The sequence below is a fragment of the Zophobas morio genome, unplaced genomic scaffold (assembly GCF_036711695.1).
Source record: "Zophobas morio isolate AGI-343-1 ecotype UQ-CSIRO unplaced genomic scaffold, CSIRO_AGI_Zmor_V1 ptg000007l, whole genome shotgun sequence".
In the NCBI taxonomy this organism is placed as follows: Eukaryota; Metazoa; Arthropoda; class Insecta; order Coleoptera; family Tenebrionidae; genus Zophobas; species Zophobas morio.
Genome location: NW_026972112.1, coordinates 9538725 through 9563330, shown reverse-complemented (window position 1 = coordinate 9563330; position 24606 = coordinate 9538725). Strand labels below are relative to the sequence as shown.

Genomic DNA, 24606 nt, shown 5'->3' with positions numbered 1-24606 from the left:
GCCGAGAGCAAGTCCGGGTTTGATTTCTGCTCTAACTGGAACAATCATTTCTGCATTCCCGCTGACTTTGACGTTCTGGCACGCGATTAGTCTTATAGGTTTCGATCCAGTGCACCGCTGATTCACCGTCAATCCATGGCGGCTAATCAAATCCATTCCCAGAATGAAGTCATCTTCGATGCCAGCCACGAGAGCGCGATGTCTTATCTTCAGCTTACCAGTGTAGATTTCTACGTCTGCCTGGCCCATGATTGGCCGACTCTCCAGTCACTGTCTTCAGTCTGATTGTTTCGGATGAAGTCGCTAGGTCTTTAGCTCTCACGAGTCCTGGACGTATAATTGATACTCCAACACCAGCATCGATCGTGATTACTGCGGAAGTTCCATTAATCTTCCCCGGTATAGTAAGACTACTGCCTCGGATGAAACTTCCTATCTTCACTTCTTTGGGGGGCCTTATTCACACCAGCCAGCACATCCCCCAAAATACTGGTTGCTTTTAGTTTTCCTGTACATTTCGTTGAGGAGATCTCTGTTGTGTGCCTCTCCTCGGAGCTGGTGATCGAGCACGACAATCGCATTTGAGATACCCCTGGCAACCTATAGCATTCTAGGCTCTTCCTACGAGGCGTACCATTCATCAATCCTTGAGATATACCATCCATTTGTTGTGAGAGTTTTTCTAATATCTTCTTTGTTCCGTCGTTTTCTTCCATCTCTAGTTCTGCCACTCTGACTTTGGGGCATGTTCTTGAAGAATTGTACGTCGCCTCCACTTCCAGCGTACGAATTAGGGCATCAGATGACGTCTGATATGCTGATACTTATAGTATCTCTCTCTTGGAAGGAGGTGGTGCGTTACGTACCAATCTCTTGATATCTGCTTCAAATTCTTGTAGAGATTCCCCCGTTTTCTGTATTCTTGTTTTGAGTTGGGCGGCAAAAACTTTTTTTAGATGTTTATCCCCAAATCGAAGTTCTAGAGCAGCAGTTAGGGCACTGTATCTGTTTCCATCTTCTTCAGACAGAGTTTGGAGTATAACCAGCGCTGCACCTCGCAACGCTATTACCAAGGCTGTAGCTTTCTGTTCTTCTCCCCAAAGGTTCGCCGCCGCTGTTGTCTCAAACTGCTTTTTGTACGATGACCAAAGTGTCTGACCATCATAGGTGGGTGGCTGAATCGTTCTGGGGACCGACGTCACATAACATGAACTAGTGGTTGCTGCATTTTTCATTATCTGTTCAAATTTCTTCATTTTATTCTCCACTCGATCTTCTATACATTCCACTGGTTTTTCTAACTCACTCTTTAACTGATGCTCCATTGAGACCATTTTTCATCCTACAATATTTTCCACATTTTCCAAATTTGTTTTTACGTCCTTCATTTCTTCTTTGATATCTCCTATTTCATTCTTGTTTACTTCCACATCCTTTTGGAATTTTTCAGTTAGGCTGATTTGCTTATTTATTTTTTTTCACGTCCATCATTTCCATTTCTCCGTTCACTTCTTCTATTGTTGCATTCATTTTCTCATCTCTTGCGTACAGCTTTGCGTTCATTTCTTCCATTTTTGCGCCCATTCTTTCCATTCTTGTGTCCATTTTTTCGTCCATTTCTTTGTTTCTTGCATCCATTTTCGCATCCATTGTTTCCATTCTTGCGTCTTGCGTCCATTTGTGCGAACATAGCCATCATGCTTTACTTGTTCGCCCTTTTTTGCGGCTTGAACTCTAGTTTCAACAGGCATAAACTCTTCCGAATTCTTGTCCGATCTGCCCGGACATCGTCGTAAAATCAATTATTAATCTCAAATCTCACTCCTGACACCAGTGTTACGATGTCCGGGCGAATAAAAAAAATTGACGTGGGTAAAACTCAACAATTTATTCCTTACTAACTCGAATATACACGACTATTTATTACAGCGATGACGTACAAACTAGTGGTTCACTCGACTTACTTACTCAACATTCGCTGGACTCGGGATTCGACTGAATAATCTCCGCTATCGACGGTGGCCTCTATTTAAACTCGTGTTCCCTTCTCGATGTTTCCCAATCGAGGTCTTTCTGGAATCCATCGCGACTTCCGTTTCTAGGCCTCTCGTTAGCGAACGCCGCTTCGAACGTTTTTCTGGACGCCGCAATCGAGACTTCCAGTAATCCGCTCGAGGCTTGTCTTTGTGCGAGCGCTGTCTGGGTTATCGCCGTAAATACCAGAAACTCAGGAACCCATAGGCCATAGGCGTCGTACCGGGGCGGCGTATGGGTTTATTTCGTAACAATATTCTTCTAGCACGAAGAAGACATCGTTTCGATAATACCTTATATTGATAATTATACACAGAAACGCTGTCAATGACAAAAATACAGCCAGAAAGAGATGTAGCGCAAGTGTTCTGAAAGATGATGAAAATCTTTGTTTGCTAGTTTTGGGCACTGGCAGCGATATATTTTTTAAAGTTTGAAAATATTTTTCTACGCTTGGTTCGAATTTTACAACGACAGCCAGAACTATTACCACCTAAAACCAATCTATTCAGCAACTGATCCAGTTGATAGAGTACCAGCTTACTGCAGTCGAAATGCAAACTGAAGGAAATATAACAACAAGGAAACTGGTGTTACGTGAAATTATTACGTAGGTACGCTTGAAAAATTAGCAGAGAGATTTGCACAAGCAACGCCACAAAAATGGCCTGTCTTATTATTTTATGATTCGCGACACTGATTAACTTTTCGTCTAAGGTTAGCAAATGGTCGAAGATTATGGTGTCCATCCCGGTTAATCACTAGCGTATGAATGTCGGTCGCACAGTTTCGTTACTAGGAACACTACGTTCTACTTACAGTAATACGTCTGCGTCGTGAGTTATTGCGAATAACAATCAAACAAATGGTTATTTCGTTCAATGATGTTCGGTAGATTCTGTAAATACACCCATTTGACGAAAGATAATAAGAAAAATTGACAATCATTGATTTTCTAGACAGTAAATACTTGTAATAATGCAAATGGCGAAACATTTATCAATGGAATAAAAACTATCCGCCATAAACTATAAAGAAGGAAAAATCAAGAAAACTTTTAGACATATATAAATATATGTATGTACAACGAATACGCCAATTAACACTATGCATTTACCTATTTTTTCAACACTAACAAAAATCATTCATTATTTTTCAAAAAACTGAAACTCTGGGCCCTTGGAAACCGCTCCACACAGTTTTCCGGCGTCTGCTCCCTGTTCTGTATTCCACATGTAAATTTCGCCGATTTAATGTTTCCCGCTTCCTATTAATCATTTTTCTGACAGGCTGATAGACGTCGACCTGTGCTCTCTGTGCACCATCGCGGATGTCAACATTGTAACGACGTCAAGATTTAGAGGCCTACAAGTTTATTCTTTATTGTGGGTTTGATCGATGACCACATCCATAAACGTCAGCCGACAGATTCCAGCGTTTTCAAATATTTTTATCGCTGAATGCTCCGACTGCTAAATAAGCTGCGGAAATCGACGCAGAGAAGAAAAATTGAAAAGTTTAATGACTTGTATAGGATTACACTTAGCCGGCGCTGTAATAAATTATTCATTACAGCGCGCGATTTCGTTTCATCTTTGATTTAGGGTAACTGTCTTTATAAGTAGTAAAGAAGTATCGAACGAAAGGGGAATTTTAGCTTGTTCATCGATCATTCATTAGCAAAGCATTTGCCAATTCTGCTGAGTACCGCTTTGTCGACCGAATAAGAAAGTAAAACGGGTGACTAAATTCTTATCTGTCACATATCAGTAGCTGAAGTGAAATAATACGGCTTTCAATTATCAATTTATTGAAAACAAGATAAAATATACAAGTTTCAAAATATTAATTAGTATGTTCTTAAGATATGAGTAATACTTAGTTGTTATTACACAATTATAACAATAAAAGATTATTATACCGTTTGAATGTTTTTGCGAATATTTTAATGCTTAGCGTGAAAAGTCAACCCGGATTCATAAAGCACAGATATAGGAGTATGTTATCAGTCCGGAAATTTCAAAAATTACCTGTCTAATAACAATCGGCACAGATGGCAGACGGCAGCCGGCAGACACACAGACGAAAACGGGTCATGAAACGTCAATAAAACATTAAATCATCCATTCACCCGATGAGCCACATTACAGTACTTACGGTCAAAAAGTAAAAACTGCCAAAAATTTGGGAATCTTTACTGAAGATTATATAAAAGTGTCAGAACTGAATACGACAGTCTAAAAATCTACCAATACCTTTAATAGCTAAAATATTTTTAAATATTTAGCACCTACATTAATAAAAGTAGAGTAGCCAAGAGGTCCAACACCATACAACTTCACAGCTAAAGGTTGACCGCAACTGATCATTAAAATCATCAAATTTCTTCTATTTCTACGGTTCCATGCATACCACGAACATCCAAAAACACTTTTAAAGAGAGCATTCATCTAAAATAGTAGATCGTTAAAATATAAAAATCCCAAAAATAATTTTAACCATGTCTTGTAATTCCTGACCCCAGATGAGGCTTAAAAATGTTCCGTAAAGACTCCAACTTACTGCGGAGATCGTGGTGCATACATCCAAAAAAACCTCTGGTGTCTAAAAAAGTTTCATTATAAGAAAAATTACCTATATTTTAACGAACTTTGAAAGAAGTGAAAAAAATTGTAATGTTAAAAACTACGTAAACTAGTCCCAATAGTTGCGCCCAGTTTACAAATTCGTTACCCATGTTCTTCAGAAATCTGTAACAAGCAGTTTAACAACACGTCCAAATTCACACTACATAAACATACTTTAATAGACAAACATGCTGTTTGACGAAAGAGTGAAGTTTCAAACTTATCATATCTTGATACTCTGTATCAAATATTTTTGTTTCTTGAATGTTTGATAAGCCAGAAAACTGCAACTTTAAGATATAAAACTGAATTTTAGTTTTGAGGATGATTGAATGCAAGAGAAGAACGATGAAAAAATAACAGAATAACACACACGGTATTGTGGCGTAGAACACAACTAGTGAACACTTTGCCCAGAAAATTGGAAGATATTCTTCTAACAACGTAAGTACGAAGAATACATCTTTTCGATAATACCTTCTATTAATAATTATACACAAAGATGCCGTTGATGAAACAAATACAACCATAAAGAAATGTATTGTAAGTGTTCTGAAAGATGCTAAAATTCTTTGTCTGTTAGTTTTGGGTAGTGGTAAAGATATATTTTTTAAAGTTTGCAAATATTTTTGTATGGTTTCTTTAAATCTTGAAACGACACCCAGGATAATTATCAGCTGAAAACAATTGATAAGGCAATTTAACCACATGAACTAGTGCTAGCTTACTGAGGTCGAACAGCAAAATGAAGGAAATAGAACCAGAACGAAACTGATATTACGAGAAGTGATTACGTAAACTTCGAAAAGTAATACAGAGAAGTGCACAAGCCACGCGATAATTATGTAGTTTCGCATTAGTTTATGATTGGCCACACTGATTAACTTTTCGTCTAAAGTTAACAAATAGTCGAAGATTATAACCTCCATCACGGTTTATTCACTAGCGTATGAATGTCGGTAGCGAAGTTTCACTGCTAGGAACAGTACGTTCTGCTTTCACTAATACGTCTGCGTTGTGGATTATTACGAAGACAAATCAAATAAATGATTATTCTGTCTAACGATGCTCGTTAGATTCTATAAATACACCCATCTGACGAAAAATAATAAAGAAAATTGACAATAATTGATTTTCTAGAAAATAAAAACTTCATTAACTAAATTCATTGTTCCAGTAATTTCAAAAAAAAGTATCACGTTTTTAGGGACCTGGTCAAATTGCGATTCATTTCTGATCCGTGACCGAACTGGGGTGCAAAATTTAGCACGTATCTGATACCTTATAATCCCTGACCGAAACTGCAGTAAAAGTCTTAGCTGGGGGCTAAGCTGCATCGCTTTAATCAGACACCTAAATGACAGACAAAGTTACTTATAGTACTTAAAATTCTGAATCAAATTTTGAATTCTCTTTGCGTGTTTATTGGACCAGATATCGTGACGGCGATTTCAGAATCGTAACTAGCGGAAGATTATCTACAATTTGACACCAATTTTCCGTCGATTAAACCAATTTTAACCACTTTTTTTGGAAATTTTGAATTCACTTTTCGTGTTTATTGGAGCAGTTAACGTGACGGCCATTTCAGAATCACAACCAGCGGAAGATTATTAACAATTTGACGCCAATTTTCGGTCCGTTAAACCAATTTTAACCTTTTTTTTGGAAAATTTTTGGACCTAAGTGATAGACAAAGTTACTTATAGTACTTAAAATTCTGAATCAAGAACTTAATAAAATTTGAACATTATATCTGTCTTCAAATTTACTATGAGTAAATGCACTTTACTTACATGCATATGTACTATATGTACATACTGATAAATTATTGTGGTGTTCTCTCCATTTCATATCGAATTCGTGTACTAAACATGAAATTATTCAGTACTTGGAAACCTTTCTAAAATTGTAAAGTAGTACATTTGAAACACAAATTTTTAAATCCGAGCTCCTAAATTTATTAAAGCAACATTCAAAGCGTATTTCTACTATACATTGGGGATGAAATAGCAAAAAGATATGAATATGATCGCGGAATTTTACGCCTTCGATCTACCTTACCACTGCCATTTTAATTCAGTCAAAATGATCGGGGTATGGCCAAACCATATTTCGATAACTATATCAAAAAAACCTCTAAAAATGATTTTAGTGTGATAAAATGTGGAAAAAATAAGTGCTTCAACAACTCAGTTCAGCAAATAGCGTTAAGGTAACATGAGTAAATTAATACATACAATAATAATTTATAAATGGCTAAACTGTAAACGAATTAACTATTCGTCTAAATTTAGTAAATTATCCAAAACGATAACCACCATAAGATTGAATGTCACAAACTCAGAAATATCGTTAGAGAGGTGTCGTAACCATTAGAACCATCATCGTTTCTATGAACACATTAGATTTGTAGGTAATTAAGGATGAAATAGATTTAATAAACAAGTGTGTCAATGAAGGCGATTAATAATCGAAACTGTAAGCAAGAACGAGCGTAAGCAAACGAGTGCCTTTAATGGTCGAAATTAGTCCCGGAGTTTTGCTTCCAATCGACGGAACACTGTTTTACTTGGAGCCCTTCTGTTGAGGTATCTGGCTCTGTATAAATTAGCTGCCGCTGCTGCATTCTTCCAATATTGCCATCATGTTCTTGTAAATATTTTAGAAAACCGAAGTAACCGCAAAACACAAAATGACACAATATTCTTGGCTTTTTTCAAAATAAAAATTTTGAGAATGTAATCGAAGAATAACTGCAAAACATTTGAACAAGCGAAGCGAGCCGCGCGCATGCCCTTCTGGGGACCCGAACCGGCAATCACGCCTTCGGTCGCCCTCTCGAACGAACTCGTAAAGCAATATACCCAGAGACGCCATGAGCAGATATGGGTGAAATTGAGCAGCTGTCGGCATAGTAGAGCTTGTATGGCGACACCAGACCGTAAGTTGACGAAATTTTATCTCTCACTTTCAAGGGACAAACTGCGTAAACTGGTAGGATTCCTTACGGGACATTACCAGTTTAACAAACATCTACATACGATAGGGGTGGTAACAGACCCAATCTGTCGTGGATGCAATGAAGAAGAGGAAACAGCTGAGCACATTCTTCGTGAGTGTCCAGCCCTAGCCTCCTACAGGGAATCCATACTAGGGGACATCTGGCCTAGTATGGCAAATATCAGCGAGTTTCCACCCTCTGCATTACTCAAGTACATTCAAGCAGTTGGGTGGCTTGACGAGTAGAGGAGCGGGAAAACACCCTGATATGGACTTGGGGAAGGTACAATGGGCCCAAAGGCGAGGCCTAAGTGCCGGCTGGCTACGGTCAGCCCCCATAATTTAAGAATCCAGAATCCAGAATATTCTTGGCTTTTTTCAAAATAAAAATTTTGAGAATGTAATCGAAGAATAACTGCAAAACATTTGAACAATGGAATTAATATACCAAGAAAAATATAATAGGTAGTACAAATACATATATAACGAAATTTTGAAAACAGACTTCACTGTGACCACAGATTTTCAAAGAGCTAGAATTATTATAAGGAACGATATAAATAATATAATAAAAATAAGAAGAATAAAACAAATAAAATTACAACAATTTATTATTAAATTTCAGAAGAGTTACAGTGCTCTTAATACATATCAGCAGCTGCTCTTATAAAATTATAAGAATTTGTTTTAATAGTTTTTATGATTTAGAAAAAAAACTTCCAAAAATTTGAGGATACTTACTGAAGACTATATAGAAGTGTAACAACTGAATACGACAATCTAAAAAGCTATCAAAAACTTTACCCGATAAGATATTTTTACATATCTATACCTACAGTAATAAAAGTGGGGTAACCAAGAGGTCCAATGCCGTACAAACTCACAGCCAAAGGTTGAGAGCCATTGATTATTACAATGATTAAATTTCTTTTATTTCTACTGTTCCATGTATACCAAGAACATTCAAAAATACTTTTAAAGATGTCATTGGTCTAAAACCGTCCACCATTAGCAGAAAAAAATTCGAAATACATATAATTTTAACCATCTCTTGTAATTCCTGACCCCAGATGAGACTTAAAAATGTAATGTAAATATTCCAAATCACCATAAAAACTATGGTCAACATATCCAAATAATCCTCTGGTTTCTGAAAAAGAGTCTTTACAACATAAATTACCTGTATTTTAACAAACTTTGAATGAAGAGAAAAATATGAAAATATTACAAATTATGTAACCCAGTCCCAGCAGTTGGACCCAGTTTACAAACTCGTTGCCCATACTCTTCAGAAATCTGTAAGAAGCAGTTTAACAACAGATCAAAATTACGCGCTAAATATACATACTTTAACAGACAAACATGCTGCTTAACGAAAGAGCGAAGTTTCAAATGTATCATGTCTTGATGGTCAGTATCAAAAATTTTTGGTTCTCGAATTTCTGATATGCTAGAAAGCTGTAAATTTAAAATATAAAACTGAATTTTAACTTTGACGAAGAGTGAATGCAAGAGAAGAACGATGAAAAAGTAACAGAATAACAGGCACGGACTTGTAGCGTAGAACAGAGCTATGGAACACTTTGCCCAGTAACTTGGCAGATATTCTTCTAACAACGTAAGCACGTACAAGAGATCGTTTTGATAATACCTTCTATTAATGACTATACCAAAATATGCCGTCGATGAAAAATATACAGCCATAAAGACATGTAGCGTAAGTGTTCTGAAAGTCGGTAAAATTTTTTCTGTGCTAGTTGTGGGCAGTGGCAACGATATATTTTTTAAAGTTTGAAAATATTTTTGTACGGTTCCTTCAGATCTTACAACGACAACCAGAACAATTATTACCTGAAAGCAGTTGATAGGGTCATTTATCCACATGAACCTGTAGGCACCAACTTACTGAGGCCGAAAAGCAAACTGAAGGAAATATAACCAGAACGAAACTCATATTACGGGCAGTGATTACGTAAGCTTGAAAAAGTACCACAGCGAAGTGTACAAGGAAGGCGATATTAATGTAATTTCGCATTAGTTTATGATTCGCCATACTAATTAACTTTTCGTCTAACGTTAGTAAATAGTCGAAGATTATTCCTACTTCCATCACGGTTTACTCACTAGCTCGCTATGAATGTCGATAGTGAAGTTTCATTACTAGTAGAACGTACTTACACTAATACATCTGCGTTGTGGATTATTACGAAGACAAATTAAATAAATGGCTATTCTTCCCAACGTAACGGTGCTCGTTAGATTCTATAAATACACCCATCTCGCTTGTGAAGTGGACGGTGAGCTCATTAAATTATTGTAATACTAACTTATTTTGTGGCGTACTGAGTATAAACTTAATATACTCGTATGTAAGTATACGCCACTTGGGGGCTATTTTTTTCCGTGTACCTCATTCCAAACATATCTTTTTGAGTTAAAACAAAGACCAACCTATTTCTAATAACTTCTGGGAGGTTTACTTTCCCCTATTATTCTAATGGTGTACTACATACTAAATATGTATAGTTTAATGCCGAAATAAGTCCATTTTGATTATTATCTACATTATCCAACAAAAACCAAAATAGTAAGTTTCAGTTCATCCAAAATATTGTTATGTTGATCGGTGATTTAAAAATCGACGTGGGTAAAACTCAACAATTTATTTCTTAATAACTCGAATTTACACGACTGATTACACAGCGATTATGTACAAAATAATTCCGGTGCAACTGGCTTCTCTGAACATTCGCTGGACGCGACTTGACTGAATTTGCTGAATAATAATCGCTCCCGAAGGTGGCCTCTATTTAAAGCCAGTCGAGGTCTTTCTGGATTGCCCATCTCGACTTCTGCTTCCAGGCTTTTCTCCGGCCGCCATCATCGCCAATGAGTCATCATCGCCGTACATACTAGAACCCATAGGCCGGGGCGGCGTATTATTTAACTTATTGTCTAAAATTACAAAAATGATAATATAATGTAAAAAATAAACGAGTTGCTATTGACTGGAAATAATAAATAATTTAGCATATAATTCAGTATTTACTCATTTATCTTTCAATAAATGTATTAAATTATGAATGAAGAAGACAATTTAGTTATTTTTAGTAATGAGTTTAAGAGCTTAATGATAATAAATAATATAACACATACATTTAATAATAACGTACATAAAGCGAAGCATAGTTTAAGCTGAATTTGTCCAATTTCCAAACAGAAAATTGATACTATACTGTTACTCATTCTGACGTAGCTACTTGCTTTTTCCCTTTCAGAGATGAGTTTGAAAATAATTCGTAATCAATTTTACGAGTATTTTTAGAACAAAGAATTTATTATATTAAATTCTGAAATAACGTAAAATAGTAATTGTTGAGAAATAAAGAATTAAGGAGGTCGTAACCTTGCATTTAAAATCTTGTACCCAACGGACGTAAAAATCTATGCCTGCGTTATATGGTGATTCCTGCAAGAATCGAGAGGTACACTGCTCATCGTAATTGAAGTGTCTTATTTTTTTACTAATTAGGAAAGTGTTGGGTGTTTTTTTTAATCTATTATTTTTTTGGTCGTTTTATTAACCAACTGATAACAGTTGGTTAATAAAGTAATAATACTTAGATCATATAATTAACAGTTACTAGCGCTAAACTATGACGTCACGCCCCACACTACTAGCTTATCCCCCACCAACGCTTTATAGCCGCTAACATCCGTTCACACTGTTCAAACCCCACGAAACACGCAACGTTCGCCGGAATAGCCCTCAGCATAACCGGAGTAAGTCCCGTGTAGAACGCAACAGGCCCTTCCATTATCAGCAAGTCCCTCACGACGTCCCTAATTCCATTAGGGTACTTCCCGGTAGGCGCCGTCTGGATCCTCGTCTTCACCACATCCGGGGGCATCCCCACCAACCAATGCGTCACCCCCGCCGATGCCCCAGCGAACACCGTCTCTAAAAAAGTAGGTGGCCTCCCTGTGTCTCTTGTCACATAATCCTTAATCCCTTCATACGTCATAAAATAGGCCCCACCGGCGGGAATATCCCTCAGGATCGTCACTCCGAAGCCTCTATAAACCGACTTGATTCCCCCTTCTTTGAACAACTTCCTAGCACAGTCGATGGATCCGTTGTACACTTTCGGCCCTGTCGTCTGTATCTGCAGCAAAGACTTGATCCTTTCTCCCGGCGTCATGACGATGCTGGTGAGCAGACCGGCGAAACCGCCGGAGGCGAACAGCTGGGGGTAGCTGAGCTGGCGGCCAGGTTCGCTGAAAAAGCGCTTGCCCGTGCCGAAACCGAAGAAAGACAAGGCGAAAATAGGGCTGACGGCGGCGAGAGGGGCGCTGATACCTTTGTATAAACCTAGGGGCCCTTCGTTGAATAGGGTTTTCTTGAAGCAGTCGAAGGTGCCGGTGTAGAGGGGCGGCTGGCCATGTTGGGGCGGGGGCATGGTTTGGAGGCGGATCTTGATGGTGTCGAGAGGATGGCCAACGAGGACAGTGCACACGCCACCGAATCCGCCAGAGATGAAATACTCGATTTGTTCCATGGGGAAGTTTAAAGTTCGTAACGACGTCAAAGTTATTTTGACGTAATGGTTGTGTGTTGGGTCACTAGATTTAGGGCTGGGTTGGAACGATTGAGAAAGTTTTCTAAAGTACGTTTTTTTTTAAGTTACTTGTTTTGTGACATCTATAAACCTAGTACCTTTGGTAGAGATTCATTAACTTATGTTTTGATACGCATGTTTAAGTTTTGAAATTAGTAGAAAAAAAAAGATCTCCCACTGAAACAATTCCTCATTTTTTTCGCTCATGTATTAGCACAAGTTTCAAATTTATAATAATTGATTTCATTGGTATCATGATGTTTTCTATAATTTCCTGTTGTCAGCTGTCAAGACTAACAGGTTGTTGACATTTTTTATTTGCAGAATGTATCCAAAACATAACCTAAATTTATCGCATGTCACGATTGACATATCTGTCACACAATTACTTCCATTATGCCAACATAAACGTAAGAAAAGTTACATTTTTGTTTAAAAAGTAGTGCTCACAGACTCAATCATTTCTTATGACGAGGTAATTACGAATGGAAGTGAAATAGTAAATGTAGTTATTATTATTATTATTATTATTATTATTATTATTATTATTAATATTCACCCCCACAGTACAACCATTTATTGGGGTAAGATGAATGTATTTAACATTAAAACTAACTTAAATTTAACACCATCATTCAGCCTGTAACAAGCATATATTTTTAATTTTTCTTGAAGTGGTGTTAAAGATGTCGAACATATCCTGGTTTCTGTTGTAATTTTCGCAGATGGTATAAATTGGAGAAAATTTGCGCACATTAGTGCGAGCTGTAAAAATGTAAAATGTGTCATATCTACGCGCATTTACCCTTGGAACTAACAAATTTATACATTTCAATAAATCTTGGCAGTCGATATTTCCAGCGACAATTTTGTATAAGAATATGAACGAAAAATATAAACGTCTTTTCAGTAAACTATTGATGGAAAAGGTTTGTAAGAGTTCTTCTTCAGGAAAACCTCTTGGAGGGTAGAAACCAAATTTCTTATAATGTAAAAATTTTAAAAATTTTCTCTGAACTTTTTCGATCATGTTAACATATATCATATATCCTGGGGCCCATATATTACACGCATACTCTAATTTAGTTCTCACAAACGCGAAATACAATGTTGATAATGTTTCACTGTTGCGAAAATTACGACCATTGCGTAAGACAAAGCCGAGAGATTTCGACGCTGACATGATCATTGTTTCTACATGATTGTTGAATGACAATTTCTTGTCAAATATCACTCCTAAATCCTTGACAACGTCAAATCGTTGTAATACTACATCGTCAATCATGTAATCAAACAAGAGGAGTATATGTTTCAAAGAAAATGTCATCACGCCACACTTACCGATATTCAATAAAAGACCGTTTTCCAAACACCAAACTAATAACCTGTGTAGGTCATTTTGCAATGTGAGACAGTCGTCTATGCATCTTATTACTCGAAATATTTTTAAGTCGTCCGCATATAGTAAACAACGACTTTTTAATGAAGATGTTATGTCATTAATAAAAAGGATAAACAAAAGAGGCCCAAGAACTGATCCTTGAGGAACGCCTGATGTTGTATTTATTTCTACCGATTTAAATCCTTTACAGATCACAAACTGCGTTCTACCAAAAAGATACGACTTCATCAAGTCTAATAGACGATCACATAAACCAAAAGAATTTAATTTGTTAATTAACTTAAAATGATCAATCCTATCGAATGCTCTCGAAAAATCGGTGTACACCGTATCCACCTGGTGGCCGGTGTCGATTGTGTCTGATAAAAATTGTGTAAACAAACATAAGTTGGTCTCAGTGGAACGACCCTTAACAAAACCATGTTGCAGTGGTGAGATGTAGGACTGAACATGACGCATAATACTCTTGTGTAGCAAGATCTCGAACACCTTGGAAAAATTGCACAAAAGAGCGATGGGACGATAATTTTCAATTTGTTTTTTATCCCCTTTTTTATATATTGGACAAATAGAGGACTGTTTCCATAGTGAGGGGTACACACCAGAGTTGAGGCACATGTTAAAAATAAGCATAAGCGGAGATTTGAAAATATTAGCACAGTCTCTCAGAATAAAAGCTGGAATACAGTCTGGCCCAGATGTCATTTTATTTTTTAGTTTTAACAGTGCTTGATACACCTCCTCTTCACTATAATGGTAAATGTTTAAATTAGGAAGCGACGGTATGGTATGTACAGCAGAAGCTTGAGACTGAATATATTGCTGTTGAAAAAACTTTGCGAAAGAGTTGACAATTGATAACGGATCATTTAACTCTTTTGAATCATAAGTCATCACTCCTGGTATAACATTTTGAGATCTCAACCTGTGAACAAAGGACCAGAATTGTGTAGGATCTGACTGTATATTACTTTCAGTTTTTTCTAAATATACATTATATGCATTTTTTATTTCAATTTTGATTTGTGATCTTAAAATCTTGAATTTGGAGTATACCGCAGGATCCCTAAACCGTTTATATTTCAACCAAAATTTCCATTTTAGCTTTAGCATTTGTTTTATATTTACAGTGAACCAGGGCGGATATTGTCTTTTATTGAAACGCTTTGTCATAGGAACACAAACTTCAAAGATTTTATCTAGTCGGGAATATAACTGCAATGTTGCCTTATTAGGGTCCGTAATGTCTTTTAGAAACGACCAATCAACGTTTAGTAACATGTCATATAAGAGGGCAAAGTCTGCATGTCGAAAATTGTAAGATTTAAAGTTGCCGTTACATATTTTTTTTTCTTTAGATGATAATTTGTGTTTTATAAATATCTCAAGACTGGGATGATGATGATCTTCATCAAGTAAAACATCAGTAGCTTTTGATACTCTGCATTCAATGTTAGACAAAATTAAATCTAATAGTCGCAAATTAGAATTCCGTACGAAATTATATTGACGATAGCCACTCATGTCTAAGAAATTCAAAAGGGGCTTTAACCTTCCATCACTACCTATTTGATCCATTAAGGAGTCTGAGTATGCCGGAATATTAAAATCACCTAGGATGATTACGTCCCCTTCGAGAGTAAAGCAAAGAGCTATTAAGTATTCAAAAAATACATCAATGTCTTCCACACATGTTCTTGGACTAGGAGGTACATATGCAACCACTACGTAAAAATTTTGGAAGGAAGAGTTAATTTTGACAACTAGAATATCGATCATTGGCACGGAATCGAAACCTAAATTAGAAATGTCGAGCTTACATGAAGTAAAGGAAGGATTAACTCCTATTAAGACTCCTCCACCTCTTGTACAATTAATACGAGAAAAGTTTCTGTCACTTCTATATATTGTGTAATTACTTGATATTTCTGAGTCTAGAACTGTGTCATTCAGAAACGATTCAGTGAATGCAAATATATCAGAATGGAAAACATTTAGATAACTACTCAAATCATTTAATTTACTGTTAAGACCTCTTACATTTTGATAATAGATTATTAGGTCTCTATCATGTACTGAGTGAGAGCTATTGCAATTAACTGAAGATGCTAATCCGGAAAAAGTAGAAATGTCGCTGATATTAGGGTTTAATTGCTATTGTGAATTAAATATAATTTTTTTAAAGTTTTCAACATGAGTTTTGTAGACCGTGCATTTGTTAATGTCCCAGGCTGCATGGTTTGTGTTTATATTAGCATTAGTTGCCTTCAACATACTACAGTTAGTACACTTAAGAATATCAGACTTACACTCTTGTACTTTATGTTTTTCTGAACACCTTGGACAGATGGGAAAGTTCTGATCACATTTATCAGAATGGTGGTGGAAACCACAACAATTATAACAACGGCGAACATCGATAGCATCCCAAACTTTACAATATTTATAGCCTATTAATAGTTTTCCAGCTTTCATTATATTGTTGTATGACACTGTGTCAATTTGAACTACGGCTTGAAGATATTTATCACTTTTGCGTTGGCTACTGTAGCTTACAACTTTATAATCTTCATTGACATCATTAAACAATAATTGGTTTTGATGAACAAGCGATTTAGAGAACATTTCTGAGGTTATTTCTTTGGGAATACCTGATATTCTTATTCTGGGGCACAGATTTGACAATTGTTTTATATTATAATCTTCTCGTAGTTCATTCTCTACAATTTCAACAATTTTTTTAGTGTCCTTACTACTATTGCAGCTGATTATTACTCCACCACTACGCGACGACTTTACGTTAGATATGTTCAAATTATTTTCCACAGGATTAACTTTTCCTAACAATTCGGCTTTCGTTTCCGATACTTTTTTCTCAGTGTTCTTAGGCTGTACAATAACTGTTGATTTATTAGTAACACTGGCATAGGACGGAACATGATCCTTTTGAAAGGAGCTAGGCATTTTTTGCAACAAGTCATTAATTATTGTACCGTGAGAGTTAATTGTTTGATTTTGGTTTTCAATGGCAGTTAAACATTTATCAATTGACGCTTTCAAAGAATCCACTTTCTCAGAATTTTGAAGTATTAAACACTCATCACAAATGTATTTAAAATTATTTAATTTCTGCAAGATTTTAAATTCGGCATCTTCAATTTTTAAACATTTTGCATGAGATTTGTTACTACAGAGGAAACATGAAAAAACCTTTTCATTTCGGCGATTGATGTCTCCATCACATGCTTTACACGTTCCCGGCATTACTAACTCCTATCAAAGGTGAGAGGTTCACCTTTGATTGGAACCGGCAAAAAATGAGGCTACCCAATAGATAAAATTACTAGTTTTCTTGCACACATTAATTAAACTAACTACACAGAGAAAAAACGACTAAACAGATGCGAAAAACAATTACACTGTTCTCAATGCGACAAACGCCCTTTACATATGTCTCATTCAGTGTAAATTTGTTTCCTCAAACCTGAGAGGAAGGAACAGATTTTGGAGCACAACACACATGCACACATGCACTATCACCCACGATCACCTTGTCAGTTATACTACTTACTATTACTACTTTAATAAGACATTTTGTTGTATCACGAATTGTTTGGAGCTGCTCGCTTCACTCTTCGTGCTCCAAAGGAACGAGTTTAATAAGAATTGAATGAGTGTAATTACTACTTTTTTACTTTAGTTGTAAACTAACCACACCCAAGACTTTAAATTTTTGTTTATTTAGGTATGAGATTATTTCTTATCTTTGGCATTCAAATCAAAAACGTGTTATTGGAAACATAAAATTTAACTGACTATTTCCTGAACTCACATTTATAATTTTTAATTTCATACCACAAAAATATTAGGTATTAATAAAAACGATTGTTAAAAGCTTAAAGTTACCTTGTGAAAATTGACACGACGATACCTACACATTAATATGATTGCAACCTTGTAGCGAATTCGGCGACTAAAAATAGAATTACTGTCCTGTTAATGATTTGATAAGTATAATTACCACATAAAACTAGTGCCGTCCTGATAATTTCTAAGTCTTCCAAAAATTTATCTCATACTTATCTCTTATTGATAAAAATAAACTACACAGCGTGGAAATCCCCAACTCCCAGACCGAGTGAGTCATGGGAGCGTTCAGTCCTGTCCAAGTTCATTACGCCGCGAGGTTAGTTGCACTGTAGATTCATTGTAGTTACACACGAGTTTATTTGTAGTCCGAGAACATTATTAGTTCGGTAAGTACAGCGTTTTGTCCGCGTAAAATGGCTAATGTATAATAAACTTACAATTTTAAAAATATAAAAGTAAAATCCAATTACTTAACAATTAATTTTTAGTTCCCAAGCATGAGCTAAAGAATTATTGTAATAGGGTCCATGCGGTGAACGGTTACTTTCATGTTTCGTTGATCCCTAGCGTTGAAAAAATAGGTGTCCCGTTTCCGCCTATCTGTCGTATGTGTCTGCTTTTATAAAACAGATATTTCTGAAACTGTCAGACTGATTGTTGTCAAAATTTAGAGGTTTGTTTGGTGTAGATATAAAAACGCTAACCAAAATTTGTCTGAACATCCCTACCAACGTCACACCAAATTTTTCGTGTGTCCAGTTTTTACCATGACATCTAGATTTTCCGGATATCTTCAACTTGTTTTTTCTTCCTTACTAAAAATTTCATAACACCTTTTGTTTATAGTGTACTTCAACAGCTGCCACAATGGACAACACCCCACTAGGTAAGTTAAGCTTCGCCCATCACAAAGCTGAAAATAATCTTTACAGAAGAAGAAAACACCAGAGAAACAACCATACAACGCCTACGAGAATTTTCCTACTACTTAACCGAAAACATCGAGAAGAACCTCACCTTTTGCCTAACCCTCCTCGAAGATCGCCCCAACACGAAAAAACCCAACAGTACCTCTGTAACGGCCATAAGTACCATAGCAACCCCCATCCCATACATCGGCAAAGGCATCAGTTCAGCCCTCAAAGAAGGCGAGATCTACATCCTCAACAAAATCGACAACAACAATTCCCGAACCGTGGCAGATTTAGTATACTATTTCAGCGATAACAAAGAAAGCATGAGACAACTACTGATAGAATCTTCAGCTGATGTTTTCTACTGCTTCGAACAACAATTCACCAAGATAACTTGCGAAGGAGGGCCTCGACGTGCCATGCAGAAATTAGCTAAAGACGCAGCAAATCGAATTTTTACTCACTTTTTGAAGAACAAGCAAACTAAAAACGTCAGCAGAGACGATTTCAGTAAGGGTGTGATGTTTGGCGACTCCGTCAAAAACAAATTCGGAGTGAGAACGGGAAAAACGGTCAAAAACGACGAAACAGAATGGAAGACGTCCAGTATTTATAAAAAAGTTGGTTTATTCTTCGACGGAACGAACGAATTTTTTGGGAATGAAGACACCAAGAGTAAAAAGTATGGCTACAGAAGGATTTTCGCATGGGAAAACGCTGACGAGATCCGTGAGAAATGGTCACACGAAAGCTCACAGACACCGGAGTATTATTTGAATAAGGAAGAACTGCCACAGTTGGTTGCAGACATTAAAGAGTACGTGATGAGTAAAACCGCAACGGAGGAAGCAATGTTGGATCGCGAGAAAAAGCACGAAGAAGTGATGGACGATCAGCGGAAGAAACACGAGGAAGTGGTGGCCACATTTGTGGAAAAGTTTAGGGAAGTGATTGAAGATTTGAGAAGGAATTACGAAGAAATCAAGGCTGGTCGTGAACAGAGCGAAGTTATCGTGACCATAATCAAAGAAGAGAGAACAGTTCAAGAAGAAAGGCACCAAGAAATCGCGACTAAACTTTCAGAAATACATACAGGGGTGGTAGAAACGAGGGAAGGGCAAGTGGTCTTGACCCAAACTACAGAAAATATTCGAAACGATGTCTGCGAAATCAAGACGAAACAAGAAGAGTTTTCTAGCACTGCTGTTGAAGTTAGAGAGGCGATTCAGCAAGTTTCTGAACAGAAAAATCCTTCACTGGGTGATTTGGTAAGGGACAATTATGAAGTGAAGAAAATGACCAGAGTGGTGAACAAAGTTAAAGAAAGCATCAGCAACGCGGAACCAAAAGTACGAAGAGAAGTCAAAAAAGGTCTCAAGAAACTTTTTCGGTGACGACATTTAGCGCGTTTGTGATTTCTCCATTATTGTTCCATTCGTATCTAAATAAAGTTTATAGAAACATTATCAATGACAGTGTTATCTTATCGGCTTACACACCCAGTAAATCATTCCAACAGTTATAACAACTGCGTAGGAATTTTGACAGTGCCATGGAAATAAAAGAGGGTAAGTTTTTCAAAGTTGCCTAACAATACCAAAGTTATCAATCAATAGATGAAGAACTGGAGGAGGTTTCTCCAACCACCAGAATATCCAAAGAACTTATCCTTAAACGCATGCAAGATTTCTCCTACTACTTGACCCGTTACATCGAAGGCGACTTCAACTTTTTCATGGCACTCTTAGATGACAGCAAAGTACCAGAAAAACCCAACGGCTTAGTTGTCTCTCTTGGTAGTGCTGCAGCGACAACAATTCCACTAGTTGGTAAAGCAGTGGGCTCAGGTCTTCAGAAAGGCGTACCCTGGTTGCATAAAATATCCGACCGAAAAGACTCGAAGCGTTTGGCAGACTTGGTGTACTTTCAAAATAACAACAAGGAACAAGTTCGGAAGATGATAATTGAAGCAGCGATCGAAACGTTCTTCTGTTTTGAGTATCAGTTTCGCAACTTGACTAGTAAAGGAGGTCCTAGACGTGCTATGCAGAAGTTAGCTAAAGACACAGCTCACCGAATTCTCACCTACCTCATTAAGAACAAACAAGACACGAATATCACCAAAGACGACTTTTCCAAAGGTGTCATTAATGGTACTTCATTACTCAACAAGTGCAAGATAGACGACGGAAAAACCGTTCGCTATGGGACCACAGAATGGAAAACTTTGCATTTATACACAAAAGTGGGTCTTTTCGTTGAAGAGTCCAACGAATTTTTCAAAAATAGACGCTGCGACTGCAAAACGTATGGCTACAGGAGGTTGTTTCCATGGGAAAAGGTCGAAGAAGTGCGCAAAAAAAGGGTCAAAGTCGAACCGGTTGAATTAAATCTCATTTTGAAGAAAGAAGATTTGGAAGGATTGTTTCAGAAGTTTCGGGACTACATTATAAAGCAAAATGTTGATGAGAAGGCGGAGTTTGACCGAAATAAAAATAATGAAGAAGCGATGAACGATCGACAAATCAAACACGATGAAGCTTTGCGTGTCTTCTTAGAAACGAATTCGGATGTTATTCGCGAAATTGCAAGATGTTATCAGCAGAATGAATGCTTAAGGTTGCAGCAAGACGATATGGCGTTGATAATGAAGCAACAGATGGAACTGGAAGATCAAAGACACCAAAATGTGGACCAGAAACTAACAGATATTCACTGTGATGTTCGGGAGACGAAGGAAAAACAGACACAGATTGAGAAGAATACTGAAGAGATTTTAGAAGCGGTTCAAGTGACGAAAAATGAAGGAAATTCTGAATCTGAGCATATTAAAGAGGGAGTCACTCAGGCTGTGGATCAATTATATATGGGTTTCGTAAATACTGTACATAGTAATCCGGGGTTAAAGAAGCTTGTACTAGGTCTTGGAAATACGTTTAACGTAAAATTATAATTTAAGTTAATTGTAATATATATAGGGTTTTTATAAATGATTCTAAGGGCGTAGTTTATTTCAAAAATCCCCCCGACAGTTCTCACTTGTTATTAATGTCATTTGTAATCTGTCACTTAAAGTCATCGCTTTTATTGTTCTAACGCTTTTCAAGTCTGAATTACAGTAATTCTCTTTGATCCAAGCTCAAAACAACAAAACAGTTGTTTTCAAAACTCTTGGTGCTTGTGTACGAAAATTTTGCTTTATTGTGCTAGGAAGTGAAAATGGTTTATTCTGTTGAGCAAGACACCTTCATTGTTATGTCTTTTTGTCGCAATGGGACATTTATAAACGGAGAGTGAGTCTATTCTGTAACCGCTTGTAAGCCAAATATCCTGATTTTCAAATTCGAGAAACATCGTTAGAGGCTCACACTATAGGTGTTATCAACAGATTGGTTCGAACTGGCAATGTTAACAAAGGGAAATCTCCTGCAAAACCTTCAGTATTTGAGGAAGTTGTTGATGACTTGAGACGACTCGAGCAGAATCCATAAACATCTTTGACAAGATTGTCTTAGCAGTCAGGATTTCCTGATGCAACATGAAGTTGAACAATGGGCCATAGCATTGACGAAAGGATATTACAGAACATTTTTGAAATTAAAAAGACAAAATGGTGTACATTTTCAACATTTACTGTGACGTTTAACCATAATAAATTTGTTTTTTTTTCTATCGTAATAAATTGGTTTTATTTTTTACTAAGATATAAAGAATCTAGGCAACCAGTTATACAGATTTGTATGGTATCTGTCGTGAGCACAGGTCGTGAGTGTTTGGGCACTGAGTAAAATCCGGATAAATAAGTCCATGACATAGTTCTTGTACCATGCTTCGACCCTATAATCATTTATAGAAACCCTGTATATTTTAACCTACACCGCCTCAAACAAGTTGTATTTTGTAGCATTCAATTATAACATCATTAATAATAATATTAGTAATAATATATTAGAAACATTGTTACATTTCTTTCATACTAAAGTATGTGATCAACAAGCGAAACTCGGACATTTTTTTACCAGAATTTATAACGTAGATGTCATTCGTAACATCCAAATTTGTGAAAAAATGATCTGCAAAAATTTTACATGTATGATGCACGTGTTTCACAAGTTCGTTGAACTCACAAATTGCTGGTTCTTTACAATTAAAGGTTATGTTCGCATTGTGACTTACATTTACTGTCATAATTTCTAAAAATATGTTAACGAAAAGCACAGTCGAAAGGTGATCCGTAAGATTGGAACTATAAGAAAGGAAGTGGCATCGTATTTCAAACTTCCCAACTGAAAAAAAAATCACTGACCACAGCTTAAGAAGGACCTCGGCGATATTGTTGGCAAACCGTCTAACAAAAAATCACTTATGCCCGTTTGCACCAGTTTAGCTTAAAGTTTTGGTTTAACTAAACTTGGCTTTCGTTTAAACCGGGCTTAAGATCTATGAGCGTTGCACCACTATCGGCTTAACAAAGCGTTACATTAACCACTGTTTCCGTAAAAGCGCCTTTGCAGTAGTGGTTTCTGACAGTATTTTGACAGATGGCAGTATATCTAACATAACATGAACATAACCTTCAACTGTAAAGCAATAGCCTTGTTGTGTAAACAATAGTTAGCCGTTACATTTTGCAGTCGCGTGGTGTTGTTTTTATTAGTAGCTACTATAGTGTTCTATGCTTTTGGGATCAAAATAAACCTTTGGTTTAATACCTATTTATTGTAAAGTAAGTACCTAAAGAAGGAATTTTCTAATAAAAGTGTTTGGAAGCGTGTATTCATGTTTATGTAATTATTGCTTTGTTAACAGATTATTAGTGAAAAATGGCAGAAAAAAGAACACGTGCACCTAATTTCAGCAAAGAAGAAAAGTTGCTACTTTTGCAGCTGGCAGAAAAACATAAACATATTTTAGAGTGTAAAAAAACAGACGGGGTGACATGGCGAGAAAAAGACTTGTGCTGGAAGAACATAATGGTGCAATTTAACGCTTCCACCCCGGCCTTGGTTCAAAGAACCGACGAAAATTTAAAAAAACTTTATGAAAATATAAAAAAAAGCACAAGAAAGCAGATCGCTGCAATTTATATAAAACTGGTGGGGGTCCATCTACAAGTAAATGTGGCGACCCCATATTTGAAGCGACACTAAATATTTTGAGCCAAAAAAGTGTTTTTGGACTAACTAACGTTCATGATGGTGATGGAGATCTTACCATCTCCGGGTGCTCCAATAGGATGTGACGAAGACGAAGAAATTTTGATTGTCACCACAAATGTAATTGTACTCTAAATTTATATTACAATTTATAACCTGGTTGTTTTTTTTTTATTTTAGGATGAGGAAACTACAGTCGAAAATAATAATTGGGGAAATCGAAAAGCGGAACAACTCAAGACTCCGTTGAATTCACGTTTAAAAGTACAAAATAAAGAAAGTTGGGTTAACCGTAGAAGACCAGCATTATCTGCCACCGAATCGGTCGCCCGGAAATATGAAGATATGGCAGTTACACGAGCAGAAGTGGCAAAACTACAGTTTCAGATTTTGCAGCATAAGCTACAACAGCAGACCAAGGAAGCTGAAGATTCAGCTAAGTTGTTGCAGCTTCAAATTGAAACAGCTGAATTGCAAAAAAAAAGTGCTTTATTAGATGTTAAAATAAAAGAAAAACAATTGCAAAAATTAGAAGAAATGTAACAGCATTATATCTAGTTTAAATAAACGTATTTTTATAATTGTCCAAAATATTCATTTATTAGATTTCTTCGAAAAATTGCACCCCCATTTTCTTGATCTTCTGCAGCATGAGGTATTTGTCCTTCTTCTATTAGATGGTTAAGTACATGTTCATCCAACTCTTCTGGTATAGGTGGTGCCTCTTCGTCATTCATATTGAGAGCAATATTGTGGAGTATTGATGCAGCCACGATTACACTCAGTACTGTATCAAGACTTAAGCGACAACCATAAGCCAGAATTGGAAATCTTCGCTTCAAAACTCCAAAACATCGTTCTATGACATTTCGTGTTCTAATATGGCTCTCATTGTATAAATGCTCAGCAGGAGCATGAGGTTGCAGTAAAGGGGTCATTAAATAATTTCTTATAGGATATCCACTATCTCCCAATAAAATA

At 36.6% G+C, this 24606-nt stretch overlaps 5 protein-coding genes and 1 long non-coding RNA gene across 9 annotated transcripts in view; 3 read left to right on the top strand and 3 right to left on the bottom strand.

Annotated features, from left to right (window-relative positions):
* Positions 1 to 24606, bottom strand: part of LOC135124456 (orexin/Hypocretin receptor type 1-like) — a 262209-nt gene that overhangs the window by 173280 nt on the left and 64323 nt on the right. The window lies entirely within an intron of this gene.
* LOC135124459 (mitochondrial carnitine/acylcarnitine carrier protein-like) lies at positions 10313 to 12682 on the bottom strand. Its single transcript, XM_064049529.1, has one exon. The coding sequence runs from the start codon at positions 12221 to 12223 to the stop codon at positions 11342 to 11344; it is 882 nt and encodes a 293-aa protein (XP_063905599.1). The 5' UTR covers positions 12224 to 12682; the 3' UTR covers positions 10313 to 11341.
* Positions 17813 to 19935, top strand: LOC135124457 (uncharacterized). Its single transcript, XM_064049527.1, has 3 exons — positions 17813 to 17871; positions 18402 to 18441; positions 18488 to 19935. The coding sequence occupies exons 2-3, from the start codon at positions 18423 to 18425 to the stop codon at positions 19861 to 19863; spliced, it is 1395 nt and encodes a 464-aa protein (XP_063905597.1). The 5' UTR covers positions 17813 to 17871; positions 18402 to 18422; the 3' UTR covers positions 19864 to 19935.
* LOC135124458 (uncharacterized) lies at positions 19947 to 21475 on the top strand. The gene is made up of 2 exons (XM_064049528.1): positions 19947 to 20037; positions 20086 to 21475. The coding sequence occupies exons 1-2, from the start codon at positions 20022 to 20024 to the stop codon at positions 21420 to 21422; spliced, it is 1353 nt and encodes a 450-aa protein (XP_063905598.1). The 5' UTR covers positions 19947 to 20021; the 3' UTR covers positions 21423 to 21475.
* On the bottom strand, positions 20009 to 22980 carry LOC135124462 (uncharacterized). Its single transcript, XR_010279798.1, has 2 exons — positions 22646 to 22980; positions 20009 to 22306 (listed from the first exon to the last, which is right to left on the bottom strand). It is a non-coding gene; the product is annotated as an uncharacterized LOC135124462 (long non-coding RNA).
* Positions 23109 to 24168, top strand: LOC135124461 (uncharacterized). The gene is made up of 3 exons (XM_064049530.1): positions 23109 to 23195; positions 23279 to 23745; positions 23806 to 24168. Exons 2-3 carry the CDS (start codon positions 23662 to 23664, stop codon positions 24166 to 24168), a joined length of 447 nt encoding a protein of 148 aa, XP_063905600.1. The 5' UTR covers positions 23109 to 23195; positions 23279 to 23661.

Coding starts and splice junctions, on each gene's coding strand:
- LOC135124459 (XM_064049529.1), bottom strand. CDS start 12,223: ATGGAACAAATCGAGTATTTCATCTCTGGCGGATTCGGTGGCGTGTGC.
- LOC135124461 (XM_064049530.1), top strand. CDS start 23,662: ATGATGGTGATGGAGATCTTACCATCTCCGGGTGCTCCAATAGGATGT. Junction 23,746..23,805: donor TTTTGATTGTCACCACAAAT/GTAATTGTACTC, acceptor TTTTTATTTTAG/GATGAGGAAACTACAGTCGA.